This window comes from Etheostoma cragini, chromosome 3 (assembly GCF_013103735.1).
Source record: "Etheostoma cragini isolate CJK2018 chromosome 3, CSU_Ecrag_1.0, whole genome shotgun sequence".
In the NCBI taxonomy this organism is placed as follows: Eukaryota; Metazoa; Chordata; class Actinopteri; order Perciformes; family Percidae; genus Etheostoma; species Etheostoma cragini.
The window spans coordinates 14,517,825-14,530,991 of record NC_048409.1 but is presented as its reverse complement, the minus strand read 5'-3'; the positions used below and the strand labels follow the sequence as shown (position 1 = coordinate 14,530,991).

Here is a 13,167-nt window from a genome sequence, read left to right as displayed (position 1 = left end):
ACAGGTCATTGACATGTAGAAAGGAGGAGCAAGGTCGACTTATTCGACTGAGTTGTTTGTTATTAAAATTAGCACCATGCTACACAAATGCCAGGGAGATGTGAGAGGTTTTATTTCATTGTGCTTGATGCATTGGTGCGTGTTAGCATCTCATGATAAGAAGTTTTCTTAATTAAATGTGGTGCGTGTGGATTCATGATTAACATAAATTGCATTTATTTACCCATTTACAATTGGCAAACATTATTTACAGCTGATTCTAGTTTGTATAAAAACTTCACACCAACACTGACCCATGCTCAACTTTTTTTTCAAAATTCATACACAAGCATTCAGACATAGTTTAAGAAAGAAAAATGTACAAAACTGTCTCTCCGCGCAGATCAGATTTAAATTTACTGACAGATGCATTTGTTAAAAGATTAAGTGAATGTCTTCTTAAACTGGAAATCAAAACAAATTCTTCAGTGAGTAGCCTAAGTGTGTATCCCTTCAAAAATGTTTCGCATGGCATTCCCAAAACAAGAGCCAACTGATTTTAATGACCCAGTGCATCAATGTAAAGAAAATCACAACTTTGTTTTTTGGGCATTTCACCTAATTTGCTAGAAGATGCTTTCAGTTAAATTCTATGCTACATTGGACATTTTAACACAGGATTGTCAACACAAAGGTCTTGCTTTTTGTCTTCATATACAAAACTCTCCACTTAACTTGCAGTTCTACACACAAACCTGCTCTATGGATATGCCATATACCCCCCTCAAATGTTGTCGTCCAATGACAACGTTTTTTTATTATATGAAAGAAATTGCAAATTACTGAATTATTTGGCAACAGCTTACAATGTTCTTTGATGCCACTAAGGCAATCTGTCAGTAGCCTCTTCTTCCCACCTCTCATAACAATGGTAGTTATGGTACAGATAGCTTTAAACTGTTGTGTGACAAAAGTCTCAACTCATTTTTGCAGCTTTCAACCAAATCTCACAGTCAAATGGATAATGATGCCCTATGGATGCCCTTTGTTTTACAATAAGTTTGGTAGGCGTGCATTTTCTATGCACTGGGCCTTTAAAATCGTGTAGCATGGGTGGTTCTGACGTTGATTTGCGGACAGTGATAAATCCTGGACGGACAAACCTATGACTTTTGCACTCCAAAGTATGGTTTAGTGGAGGAATAAACACAAACGCATTCAAATAAACAGAATTGATAATATCATCCAAAATAAGGGGCAAAAACTCTACTTTCCATGTACAGACAAGTTTGAAGTTGACTTACAACCTATTGTTAAAACAAAATGCAAACAAATACATTCTTTTTTATGATTATATATTTAGAAATTTGTTTATTTTCTTGGCCAATGATATGGGACAATCCTTGCTTTCCATTTAGTGCAAGTGGCCTGCAAACATAAACATTACCCCTGCACTCACTGGGAAGGGTATCATTCAAGCATTTCATTGGTAACAGATTCTCCCTGATGCTTTACAGCTTTTGAGAAGCTTGCTCTTATGATGATTCTGGCCCCAACATTGCCTCACTGGAAAAGTAGAAAACTACTGAACCCCGGCTGACTAGCCTCAAGTCACCTGTACAGAAACAGTGCATCACTGAAGTTCAGCAGTTCTTTTTAGGATTTCTATCTTTTCCTACCACCTGAGTATAGGATGGATGGAATAATATCTATTTACTATGTTGCTGCTTCCTGTCACATTCTACAGCCCGACTGGACTGTAAACTTTAAAGACAAGGCACAGTGTAGGATTCCGACTCCCAAAGGCTGAGACACTTCATTGTGGCAATGCTGTCTTAGATAAAAGACACATTTGTAATTTCTTAGCTCAAAGCTGTATTGAAAGAAATTAATGATATGAGCGGGGAGACAATGTAAGATTAAGCACTTCCATCCCGAGTTCTTCACACATCCGCTAAACAGGAGTTCATTTTGACTTATCGGCTGGAACCCCTCAGCCAGGCAGGACAGGCAGTGGTCTAAAAGAACACTGTTGCATGGCTCGGAAAGGAACTCAAAACCTGCTATAAAAGGAAGGATGAGGGCCACCGTGGACCAAACCTTCCCCTATGTATCACCTTCTTTGCCCTTTTCTCCTGATCCAGTCAGGTAGAGGTGGAGCAAGCCCTTCAGTCCAGACACCAGCAGGATGCTCTTAAAGTAATAATTTAGTAGCACTAATAACTGAGTGACTGGGAGTAAGTCCTTAGAGCTTGTTGGACTAACAGAAGAACGTCTTTATCACTCACATCTCCATCACAACAAGACAGAGTTCAACATGTTCCTTGTGGGGTAAATTTAACGGGGTGGGGGATCAAAATAAAATACTGAGCCAGCAGCCAAATGGGTGCAATGGTTCTCAGATTTTGTTGGCATACAGTGTCTCCTCATCGCTTTCACTCTCGTCCTGAAACTCGTGGGCAAGCAGTGACTTCTTGGAGCCCATGGAGGTCAGCCGAATCTCATCGTCATAATCGTCTCTGTGCTGTCGCAAGCGGTGGAAGCCATCTTTTTGACGATTAGACTTGGCTGCACACACACACCAGATGATGCACGCCGTCACCACCAATGCTGTCATCGAGGCTGCTGCACAGAGGAAGAGAAATACACAACTCAGCATACAGTTATACAGTTTCTAGTTGGGAGAACATTATAAAAAATAGATTCCATCACACCTAGCAATTGTTTTGTTTTGATGATTAAGCCCACTGAACATGATCACACTCCCATAAGTGTCCCCAAAATGTCTTGGTCTTTTTTTTCTTTCTTTTTTAAACAAGAGTTATAGTGTACTTCAACAGTATTTCAGGAAGGGTGTCAAAGAAGAAAAAAAAAAGTTTTTTTAGCAACATTGAATCTAAACACAACTACAGGTTGGGATATCATTTTAGCTCACTGCATTAGCCAAAATGATAGGTTTATGGTTTTAGTTTGTTTTATGTGGACAGGCCACATAATGCATATAGTCAACACTGGGTACAAAAGGCATTCTTATGGACGTACTTACCTGCACTGGCCACCACAAACTCTCTGGGCAGGCCAAAGATGCTGTTGTCCATGTCAAACTCTATGATGATAGAGATAGCAGCTTCATAGGAAGACACCACCACCTGCAACATGGCAAAAATCCTTCAATAAGTCTATGAGGCTTCCAGAAACATTGTCAGATTGGGATAACAGTATGACAGCAACATTCCTAATTGAAGAATTCTGTGCAAAACTTCAGAATCAAACTAATTAAATGTTTCCCATTCTTAGTTTGGGTGTGGTACACTCTGAATATAAACTGCTTTGCTAACTTTACTGCTGAACTAATTTTCCACAACACTCAAAATCCAAATCAAGCTTGACTATATCATCTTGTAGGTAAAAGGCGTTTAGCTGTCAGCTAAAGCTCCCCCCAGAAGTGGAGCTGGGTTTCTAATTACCTAATTAGCAAGCCTCACTTGCAGGTGTGACTGCTTAGTATAATCGGGTGCAGGTTGTCTTGTATGTCTAAAATAGGAATTCAGCAGGATTCAAATCCTAAATTACACATCAATCTTCTGAGAGGTAAACTGCAAGAATCTCAGAATTCACTTTTGTAACTTGCTCGACATTTCTGCATTGCAAGTGTGACGAGTCTCGGATTGATTCAGTGTCAGTATTTCAGTGCAGTTCGAAACATATGGTGATACTACACCCAAAGCTTAAGAAACAAGGATTTCAAACCATGTGTTTTAAGGCCTGATTCAGTAATGTGGCCTGAACACACACACCGTTGTTGTCAAAGAGTAAGTGATCCTAATTTCTTTTGGTGTTTTTTCATTACCAAAATGGTTTGCTGGTATCTTTGTGACAGCGTGACACAAGAACCTACATAGGTACCTGAATCCACTGAAACTAATGTTCTTCTAATTTCCAGAGGAAGGAAACACGTCCTTATGGTCTAAGGCGGAGTATTCGATGTCCTAAGAAATATGGGGAGACTATTAAAGAGAGAAAATACATGTTGGCCCCAAATACCGATTTGGACGTTGTGTGTGAGCAGAGTAACGCAGACCCCCAGAAACTCCCGGACGACAGGTATATAAGGAATGCTGCTGTTCTTCCAGATCTCAAACTATCCCACAGAGATGGAGCCCTCACTACAGAAGAGTGGACATCCAGTAGTGTGCCAACTAGCCAGCCGGGACCTCTTATGATCCACGGCTTCACAGTACCAGAGTACCAGCAGACATATCATTCTGTGGTGGATCCCCTGCTTTTTAGGCCTTGCGGGAAGCTTGCAGCCTACAGTCTGGAGCTGGGTCGTAACATTAAGGAACATCTGTTTAAAGAGCTGGCCTACCCCACGATTCAAAGTTCGGAGCAGCCAAATGGAATGATTAAAATGACGGAGCGATTTTGTGTGCTCCGCCCAACACCTTTCTTAGATATAGACAGTTATGGGGAACCACAGTAATATTTTCCCACTGACTTTCTATGATACGTGTGTGACTCTTTTATGTCTCTTGATACTTTAGACTATTTTCATTTACCGTGAAATGTATTGTAGCTGCTGAATTTATATTCCAAATGTTTGAAGAAAAAAAAAAATCAAATGTTTGACCTCTGCAACAAAACTCATCTTTATAAACAGTTTAAAAAAGCTACTATACTAAAATCTGAGGCCAAAACCTGTGAATGCTGCATTTTTAATTTGTTTGTATAAAATGCCTATTATATCAAATTTGGTGTACATACTGTATTTATTTTCTCCACCTGTTCAACTGAGCACCTGTGGTTCCCACCAAGGCACAGATGCTTTCTGCTTTCTAAAACTTTAACATAAAAATCAATACTCCAAACCAGACAGTTGTAAGGCTCTTCTTTTACTCTGCGTTATCATCCCCATTAAATGCTTCTTACGGCACATCATGTATAATAATGTAAATGTTTTCAAAGGCCCAATTTATTTGTTTTCATCTGATGTACACATTTTTGAACATGTGTATGCATTTCAAGTGATTGTAATGGAAAATATAAATTTGACACTATAACTTTGATTTACTTGTCAAGTATGGCCATCTTTCTGAAAGCCAGTGCATTCCTAGCTGCATAACATAGTGTAGAGTTGTGTACCTCTTGACGTTGTTGTTGGTAGCCATCAGCAACAGCTTCAATGTTGTGGTTGCCTGGAGCCAGTAGTGCACGAAAGTAGCCGCCCTCTGATGTAAAGACCCTCGCTCCCCCATTCAATACAATGATCGCCCCAACAATGGGCTTTCCACTCTTGTCTCTCACCACGCCACGCACTCCTTTATGGACCTGTATGGGGTAGAAATGAAGGGCAAATTAGGGCTGTGTGATAGTCTGGAAAATTATCTTAAACAGTTCACTCAAATCTAAATACATGATTTGAGAAATAATTATGTCTTTAATTAAAACACTTCTTTGAAGCTAGTGTGCTCACAAATTAAAAGTTTCCACACTGATGCATTAATCTCTGAAAATATCACTTAAAATTGGTTACAAAGGCACTGAGGTCATAAAAGTGTTAAATATTCATATGTATTGATGAAGAAAAATCCATTTAACATCTCCATGTTGTGCTGATAAAATCTTGTATCATACCTCCACCAACATGCTTAGTAGAGCCTTCTTATTCTCAGCCCAGAGTGAGTTCAGCTGCTCATCAGGAGGGAACAAACAGCAGCCACTATACACTGTGATCTCTGGACAGTGGCCAAAGTCCATGCTGAAGTCCTAGCAGGACACGTGTACACAAGATGACACATGAGACAGTACTGGGTCAGAAGCCCATTTCTGAATTTACTTCAAATTCTTATTTGATTTGACTCAAAACTAAAATAAGTTATCATCTCAAAAACGGGTTAACAAACTGTAAGTAACAATCCAACTCCATTGAAAAATGAAAAGTGTTTTTCATTTCAGATCTTATATCTTGATAAAGTACTATGTAGTGGCAGCATGGATGCCAACTGCAGTAACTGAAGTCCCAGACACTGGAGTGGAGAGATTTACCTTCATGCTCCCCATGTGGCTTTGTCTCACTGCTGCCCTCATAACCCCATCTGGGATGTTGCCCACTGGGTAACCAAAAAGTTCCAATTGGTTAATAATGACTGATTCAATGCCAACACGACAACAGGGATTAATCATAGTACTTAAGTTACATACTCTGTTCGTTATTTGAGCATCCAGTGTCCCCGAGGTGCATCTTAGGGTGGTTTCTGGCATAAACACTTGCCAAGTACTTCAATGTGCCCTCATTTTCTACTGGAAAAATAAAACAAAAAAAGAACATAAAACCACACAGCCAGCCACACAACTGTGAGGAAAACACACAAATCACCATCCCTAGGTGCCTGGTAAGCTCACCTGGTAGAGTGGGCACCCATATATAGAGGTTTACTCCTTGACGCAGCGGCCACGGGTTCAACTACAACCTGCGGCCCTTTGCTGCATGTCATTCCCCTTATCTCTCCCCTTTCAAGTCTAAGCTGTCCTATCCAAATAAAAGGCCTAGAAATGCCTCATAGATAAATAAAAGAAAATATCACCATCACTGGGCACTGCCCCTAAAAGTGGTTTTAGCTCAAACACTAGATAAACTGAATTTAGAACTTTCATAAGCAAATATACTAAAAATAATCTAATCAAGTATTCAAACAAAAAACGGTTGTCAGCATAAGGGTGTTACCGGACTGGACAGGCTTGTCATAAGGGTAGGTAGCTACAAGGGCTCCTCCATCAAGGGCTACAGACAGAGTGTAGGCCTTGTCTAGAATCAAGTCCATCATGGCTCTGGTCTCTGGTTGGGCCTCCACCACACGCTGCGACGCATTGCCTAAAGAAGGGGGCATACAAAAGGTGGCTAGAACATGCTTAGCTTTTTATGTCGAGTATATGTACGATGTGCAATGACATTAATTTGTGACATTCATAACAAATATTTGACAATTGTAGTTGAAATAAGTTGACTCAATATTTTTTTTTGTCTCTTTCTCTCAATTCAAAAGCCCACAAACACAAATCCATAAAACTGACCAAAGAAATCTGTGTCCAGATCCTTGCCATGAGCATTGGTCAAGCCCTGGGTGGAGTTGCACTGCTTCTCAACAGCCTGTTCTCGTCCATCTGGGTTGATGGAAGGCACAATGACAATCCGGGTCTCATTAATCAGCTGGCGAAGGGAAACAGAGAATGAACAATTACAGATGTGGCTGAATCATACTCTATATTTACTGGGACTGGTTACAGTACATCCTGAACCCAAGCCCAGATATGTAAACAGTGTGGATTTCTCAGAGACTGAACAACTAATTGTATGCATTACTATGAGGAAAATGTACTTCTTTTAAAAGGTTAAAGTTAATGCATGCTGAACACAGTCAATATACCCTGGAAATCTGGAGTTCTCGCGAGAGCACAATTTGAATTGGCTCAGTGACTTACTCTGGCATCGCTTAATACTGCTCATTAACTATGCCGTTGTAGCCGAGCTGCACCAATCACCTCAGTGTATCCGATATAGGCGGCCACAGGCGAGCTAAAAAGATGATGACAGTTTAATCTACCAGTTAGCTCGGCTGGTAACATAAGCGTAGGCGGCTCTGGATACGTCACCCCATGTATTGTTGTGATTGGTCGTAGTGTTATCCAATTGTGTGCAGTGAGATTTTCAAATGAACCCTTGAGTAGTGCTAGATGCCAGACACTTGCTAGACTTAAAAATAGTACTAGATGAGAGACCCTTAATCCTTTTGGATTTGGGTCTGGGTTTCCAGGCAACAGTCAATACAGTCCAGGCTATCAATATACTTAGTTTCCTGAAACACCCCAAAACTCACCCTGGTGATAGCAGGGTTCTTGCCATAGTTGAAACACAGGAAAAAAGCATACTCCAGCAGCAGCTCTGTGCCCACTGGGGCATTGCCATGGATCCCAGCTACAAAGCGGATCTTGGGCTCAGACGGTTCAGCTTCTCCTGGTTTGTTGGAGATTTCCAGAGCCCAAATAGTTCGAACCTCCACACTTTGGCCCAAACTGGACACAGAGGAAAAGAAACCGGAATATACGCCAGTATTATAAGTAGAGTTATGGAACACAGAGCTAATCTGGACAGCACTGACTTCTGGCAAACAGGGAATGAGAGGAACAGAGGTATGAGCTCAAACAAATATGTATCCTTAAAAAAGAAATGACTTTGGTTGGTTCAAATACCTGCGTAAAGATGTAATTTGAGGAAAGTTAAGTGTGAGGCCTCTCATAAAGCCTGACAGCTCTTTGTAGCGTCTGTAGCGGAAGCTGTTCTCTGTGGCCGTGCTTTTGACCAACTGCTCCAAACCCTGGCCAAGAGAGAGGTCCTTGATTAAGCTCTGGAACTCCTTCTCCAATGGGTTCTGTGTGGGTTGGGGGCCTTCCAGAGATTGGCCATTAGGGTCTGAGTGTACACGTGTCAGTCTGAAGTCCAGCACCTCTACTCTTTCCTTTGTAACTGTGACGTAGCTCCTCATAGGTGTATAACTGGACAACAGAGAAGAAGACATTACAGCACAAAAATATAAATAGATTCTTTTTTGTTTAACCTTCTGAAATCCATATCTTACCCATGGGCAGAAGCAGTGATATAGTAAGTCTTAGGGACTAGTAGTCTCCAGTAATCTCCAGTAAGAGCTGTGGTGATGTTGTGGTCTATGTCCTCCACACTAATAGTGGCATTGAAAATTCCTGTGCCATCCCTCATGTCAGAGACTGTGCCTTTTACTCCACTGTGAACCTACAGAGACACATAGCCACATAAACATGAGTAGATGCTTAACTCTGTAAAGTGAAGAGAAATCTCGGGGGGATGTTAAGATTTGGGCGTACTACCTGGTGTATAAACTGAAGCAAGGCTCGTCGGTTTTGTTCCCAGTATTGTGGCAGGTCTTTGGCCATGGGGTACTTCACACAGCCCAGCTCAATGGTCACCTCAAAACAGTTGGTGTTTAAGTAGTTCCAGTCTTGCATGCCACCTGGAAAAACATGCTCCTTTAAACTTCATCTCAAACTTTAAAGTAAACACACACAGAGTGGCATGAAATAGGGGGTGGGCAGTAGCTCAGTCCGTAGGGAGTTGGGTTAGGAACAGGAGGGTCACTAGCTCAAGCCCCCGTACAGACCAAAATAGCTAGAGAGATGCCACTTCCCCTCCTGGGCACTGCCAGGTGCCCTAGAGCAAGGCACCGTACCCCCCAACCACTCAGAGCAGTGGTCCATCTCTCCATTTGTGCATGATTAGGTCCTGAGCATGTGTGTGTATTTCAGGCCTGTGTGTAGTGATTACTAACAAAGAGAGTGTACATTGTAATTTCCCCACTGGGGATCAATAAACAGTATAAATTAAAAATAAAATTAATTAAATGTCATGGTCAATCGCACACAGAGTCAAAATGTGACAGATGTATTTTAAATATCCACCATGTAATTGCAATATGTTTTCCACTATTGAAAGATCATAAACACTGAAGCCTACAATTACAGTAGCTTAATCTCTTCTTTTTCTTTTACTAAATAAACCTTTTGCAGGCAAACCAACTGACTTAACTTAAAAAAAAGAAATTAGAATAAGCAAAATGTGTGTTCAAAGCTTTTTTTTTTTAAATAAAAACAACATTTTCCAGATTATGTAAATTAACTTTTAAAATGTCAAACACAAGGGGTGATTTGGCTGTAGGAAAAATGTGTAGAGTAACAAAGGAGGATGACAGATGTAGTCTTACCAGGTACATTGTACCATTTGGCACCATTGGTAATGCCATCCTTAAAATATTCATCCTGGTACAGGTCCTCACAAGGGTGTCCATTGTGCATCAAAGGATTCTCCTGCACACACATCACATACAAGTGAGAACACAACCATGATTTCTAGTGTGGTCAAGTTTTCAAAGCTAGTCTCTTCCACAGACTACACAAAAAGCTAGTGGCTTTTATCTGTCCTAACTCTAGATTTTGATTTCAATTACAACAGGAAACCACAAGCAGACATCATCGGTCCAACAGCAACAGTGTCCAGTTACCTGTGAGTAGGCTTTAGACACCTGCTGAAAGACTTTGTCGTCAGGTGACTGGCTGTACTGGGATATCCCTGGTTTGGTATCATCAAAGGGGTAGTTAACCACCAGGGAGCCTAAATTCCACAACACCGAGAAAAGACAAACCGGTAAAAAAAAAATAACATCTACATTTGTTGGTTAAAGTATATTTCATTATGCATAACTGGTTGACATCTCATAATCTAGCCTATTATCTATTTAAACTGTGGCTCTAGAGCCAAAACATAAAATCATAGCAGTAATTCCCTAGGCTTATTGAAGTAACGTTAAAATACAATTCTGTGTTTTGTTACCCTCTCTACGAGATTAAGACAAAAATACATAAAACAAGGAAAACATACACAATACTTTAAATTATATGAGCGATCACTATCAAATTGAGGAATTGATACTAAAATGCAACACTCGTTGGCACTATAAGCTGAAAATGAGACCGTACCTCCATGGAGGTTGGCTGACAGGATGAAAGGAATGCTTTTCAGCCAGTTCATCACAGCTATAGTCTCCGGCTGTCTGGGCTCTGTGATGGTAACAAACTGGTCTGGGAAGTTGCGGTTCAGGTCAAAATCATTGCTGTTGTTGCGCCCTTTGTAGCCCTTTATATCACCTGAGAGGAAACAAGTACTAGTGATTAGTCACCTAATTTATCTTTATCTGTAACCACAGTAGGTTACAACTTAAAGATGTAGAAAACTCCAGCTCCACTTCCCCTGTACTTCCTGTTACATGTCAGCAGCAGCTATTAGCTAAAGGATATAGGCAGATAGACAAAGTGCTTTGTGAAACTTTCCCATTCTCAAAAGGTTTTCACAGAGAGACAATGGCACAACTGAAGCGTTTCAACCAGCAGATGAGGCGTGGAGTATGTAAGAATGTAAAAGAAAATTTACCCCTACACTAGAATGTAGTTTTGCAAGCCTTGTTTCATCAATTTGATAGCGGTTATCAACAAACACCTGAGGAATTTAGGTCAAGGGATCAAATTACCGTTTGTGTTTGTAAGGTTACACCTTTGCTCATGTTTCCAAAACAATACATCTAACACCTGTGTGACCTGTATATTAAAATCTCTGCCATAATGTTACAAGTCTTGATTCCATACTGTGCGGATAGTGTTACTTTATTGCTGCCTGTGTAAGAACTTATTAGCGTGTCCCCGGGTGTGTCCCTTACCCTCAGTGGCTACCTCATAGCCATCAGGGTTCATCGAAGGCATGATGTGAATGCGGGTATTGTTGACCAACTGAGTGACCTCCGGGTCAGTACCATAGTTACGGCACAGGTACTCGATGAGGTTGAGCAATAACTCTCGGCCCACCACTTCATTACCATGCATGTTGGCTATATACTTAAACTCTGGTTCACCTGACAATGAAACAAAAAAAGAGGTCAGAGTGAAAATTTCAACATATAGACAACCTTGACATAATCTCAGAGGTGTTGGACACACCACATGTTAACATGACATGTAAACAAAAGCATCCCAAATCCTTGTATCAACTTCTAAAGCATACCATGCTCATGGACAGTGGGGTTGTCTGAGATGACCATCACATAGAGCTCACGGTCTTCCACGGAGCGGCCAATCGTGTATAGATGGGAAATCGAGGGGAACTCGCTGCTGTACTTCCGCAAGAACAGCTCCATGTCTGCGTAGTTGTGGTGACGAAATTCCTGAGGCTGGATTGGCTGATGTTTAGGAGGACTGTTCTTGCTGTCCTCAAAAGGAACCAACCTGGTCTGGGTGGAGTCAGAAGAGTTGCTGGTGTTGGATAAGTTAGGATCATTGGTGGATGGCATGGAGTATGTAGTCCCAGGGACGCCACCTGCAGCCTCATTGACCACAGGCGCCAAGGTAAAGTTAAGTTCTGTGGCTTTGCCCTCCACAACCTGGACACTGTGGACCGCCATTGCTATGTACCTGTGTAGAGTGAAGAAAAAAAAACACAAGCTTAAGTAATTCTTCCACTTCCCCTTAAAATAACCAAGAAGTTCCAAAATTAGATGACATGAAAAAAATGCAGTGCAGTTTCATTTTAAGCTCTCTACCAGAAAGAGCAACTGAAAGAGGATGGGATAATGGACAACAACGTAGAGTTTAGGCAAGAGTGCAGAAAAACAACAACACAAAAATGGCCGAAAGGAGATTTATTTTTTTTGTATATATACACATGATCTACTAAGACATGCATAAAATAATTAGGCAACACGCATAAAGGCTGTTCATCTACTTCATCACATTACATCTGACCACCTCATGTTTCATGTTCTAAGAAGCCAGTTATCCACCTTTAAAGATGACTGAGCATCTGACATGGAAGATCCCTGTGTTACGAGGTGACTTTCACAAACTGTTTTTGAAAACCTTCTATGTGAAGGATGTTCAATAGTAATACACACCCTGGGGCCACAGCTGTGATGTTGTATGTTCCAGGGAGTAGAAGGCGGTAGTAGTCACCATATTTTCCTGTGGTCAGGTTGTGGCGAATGCTTTCCACCACAATGCTGACATTTGCAAGAGCAGCGCCATTGATGGCGTCTTTCACATAGCCGCGAACGCCTATACGGACCTGGAAGACAGCGGCATTGTAAGAGCATCTTGCTAAACTGGAGGAGTATGCCAAAGGTATCAGGCTGGGTTTGATTGTGGCATTGTCCTTGTGAATAAACAAAAACAGAAGGTAACATTATAATGAATGCGGATGTATCATTACTCCTGTTTTAACTCTACCTTTTCTATGTAGGCTAGTAGGGATTCCCTGTTCAGATCCCATTCCTTATGGAGTTCAGAAGCAGCAGGATATTTGCAGCAGCTCAGCTCCATTGTGATTTCCAGGCAGTTTCCATAGATGTAGTTGAAGTCCTGCATCCCTCCTAGATAACAAGCAAGAAATGTAATAAATAAATCATGCTAGAAAATGGGACACTTCAAATTGCATGTATAAAAAAGAAGGATGTGTCTAAATCCAGGAATTAAACCAATGTGTACAACATACAGACGTGCTCAAATTTGTTGGTACCCCTCCACAAAAAACGAAGAATGCACAATTTTCTCTGAAATAACTTG

At 41.0% G+C, this 13,167-nt stretch overlaps 2 protein-coding genes across 3 annotated transcripts in view; one reads left to right on the top strand and one right to left on the bottom strand.

Moving 5' to 3' along the window:
• Positions 1–587: 587 nt before the first annotated feature.
• cpda (carboxypeptidase D, a) overlaps positions 588–13,167 on the bottom strand; it is a 21,138-nt gene continuing 8,558 nt past the window's right edge. For both annotated transcript variants that reach the window (XM_034864310.1, XM_034864317.1), the window contains exons 3-21: positions 12,832–12,974; positions 12,501–12,670; positions 11,615–12,021; positions 11,274–11,465; positions 10,540–10,707; positions 10,065–10,174; positions 9,768–9,870; positions 8,878–9,020; positions 8,613–8,782; positions 8,227–8,529; positions 7,854–8,049; positions 7,051–7,186; positions 6,704–6,850; positions 6,181–6,279; positions 6,025–6,089; positions 5,614–5,745; positions 5,122–5,307; positions 3,026–3,128; positions 588–2,604 (exon numbers count right to left, since the gene is read on the bottom strand). In XM_034864310.1, the coding sequence (XP_034720201.1) occupies positions 2,378–2,604; positions 3,026–3,128; positions 5,122–5,307; positions 5,614–5,745; positions 6,025–6,089; positions 6,181–6,279; positions 6,704–6,850; positions 7,051–7,186; positions 7,854–8,049; positions 8,227–8,529; positions 8,613–8,782; positions 8,878–9,020; positions 9,768–9,870; positions 10,065–10,174; positions 10,540–10,707; positions 11,274–11,465; positions 11,615–12,021; positions 12,501–12,670; positions 12,832–12,974 (3,200 nt within the window). In that variant the 3' untranslated portion in view covers positions 588–2,377. The remainder of the gene's footprint in view (positions 2,605–3,025; positions 3,129–5,121; positions 5,308–5,613; positions 5,746–6,024; positions 6,090–6,180; positions 6,280–6,703; positions 6,851–7,050; positions 7,187–7,853; positions 8,050–8,226; positions 8,530–8,612; positions 8,783–8,877; positions 9,021–9,767; positions 9,871–10,064; positions 10,175–10,539; positions 10,708–11,273; positions 11,466–11,614; positions 12,022–12,500; positions 12,671–12,831; positions 12,975–13,167) is intronic.
• On the top strand, positions 3,469–4,587 carry LOC117939226 (uncharacterized protein C22orf31-like). Its single transcript, XM_034864344.1, has 2 exons — positions 3,469–3,791; positions 3,923–4,587. The coding sequence occupies exons 1-2, from the start codon at positions 3,756–3,758 to the stop codon at positions 4,460–4,462; spliced, it is 576 nt and encodes a 191-aa protein (XP_034720235.1). The 5' UTR covers positions 3,469–3,755; the 3' UTR covers positions 4,463–4,587.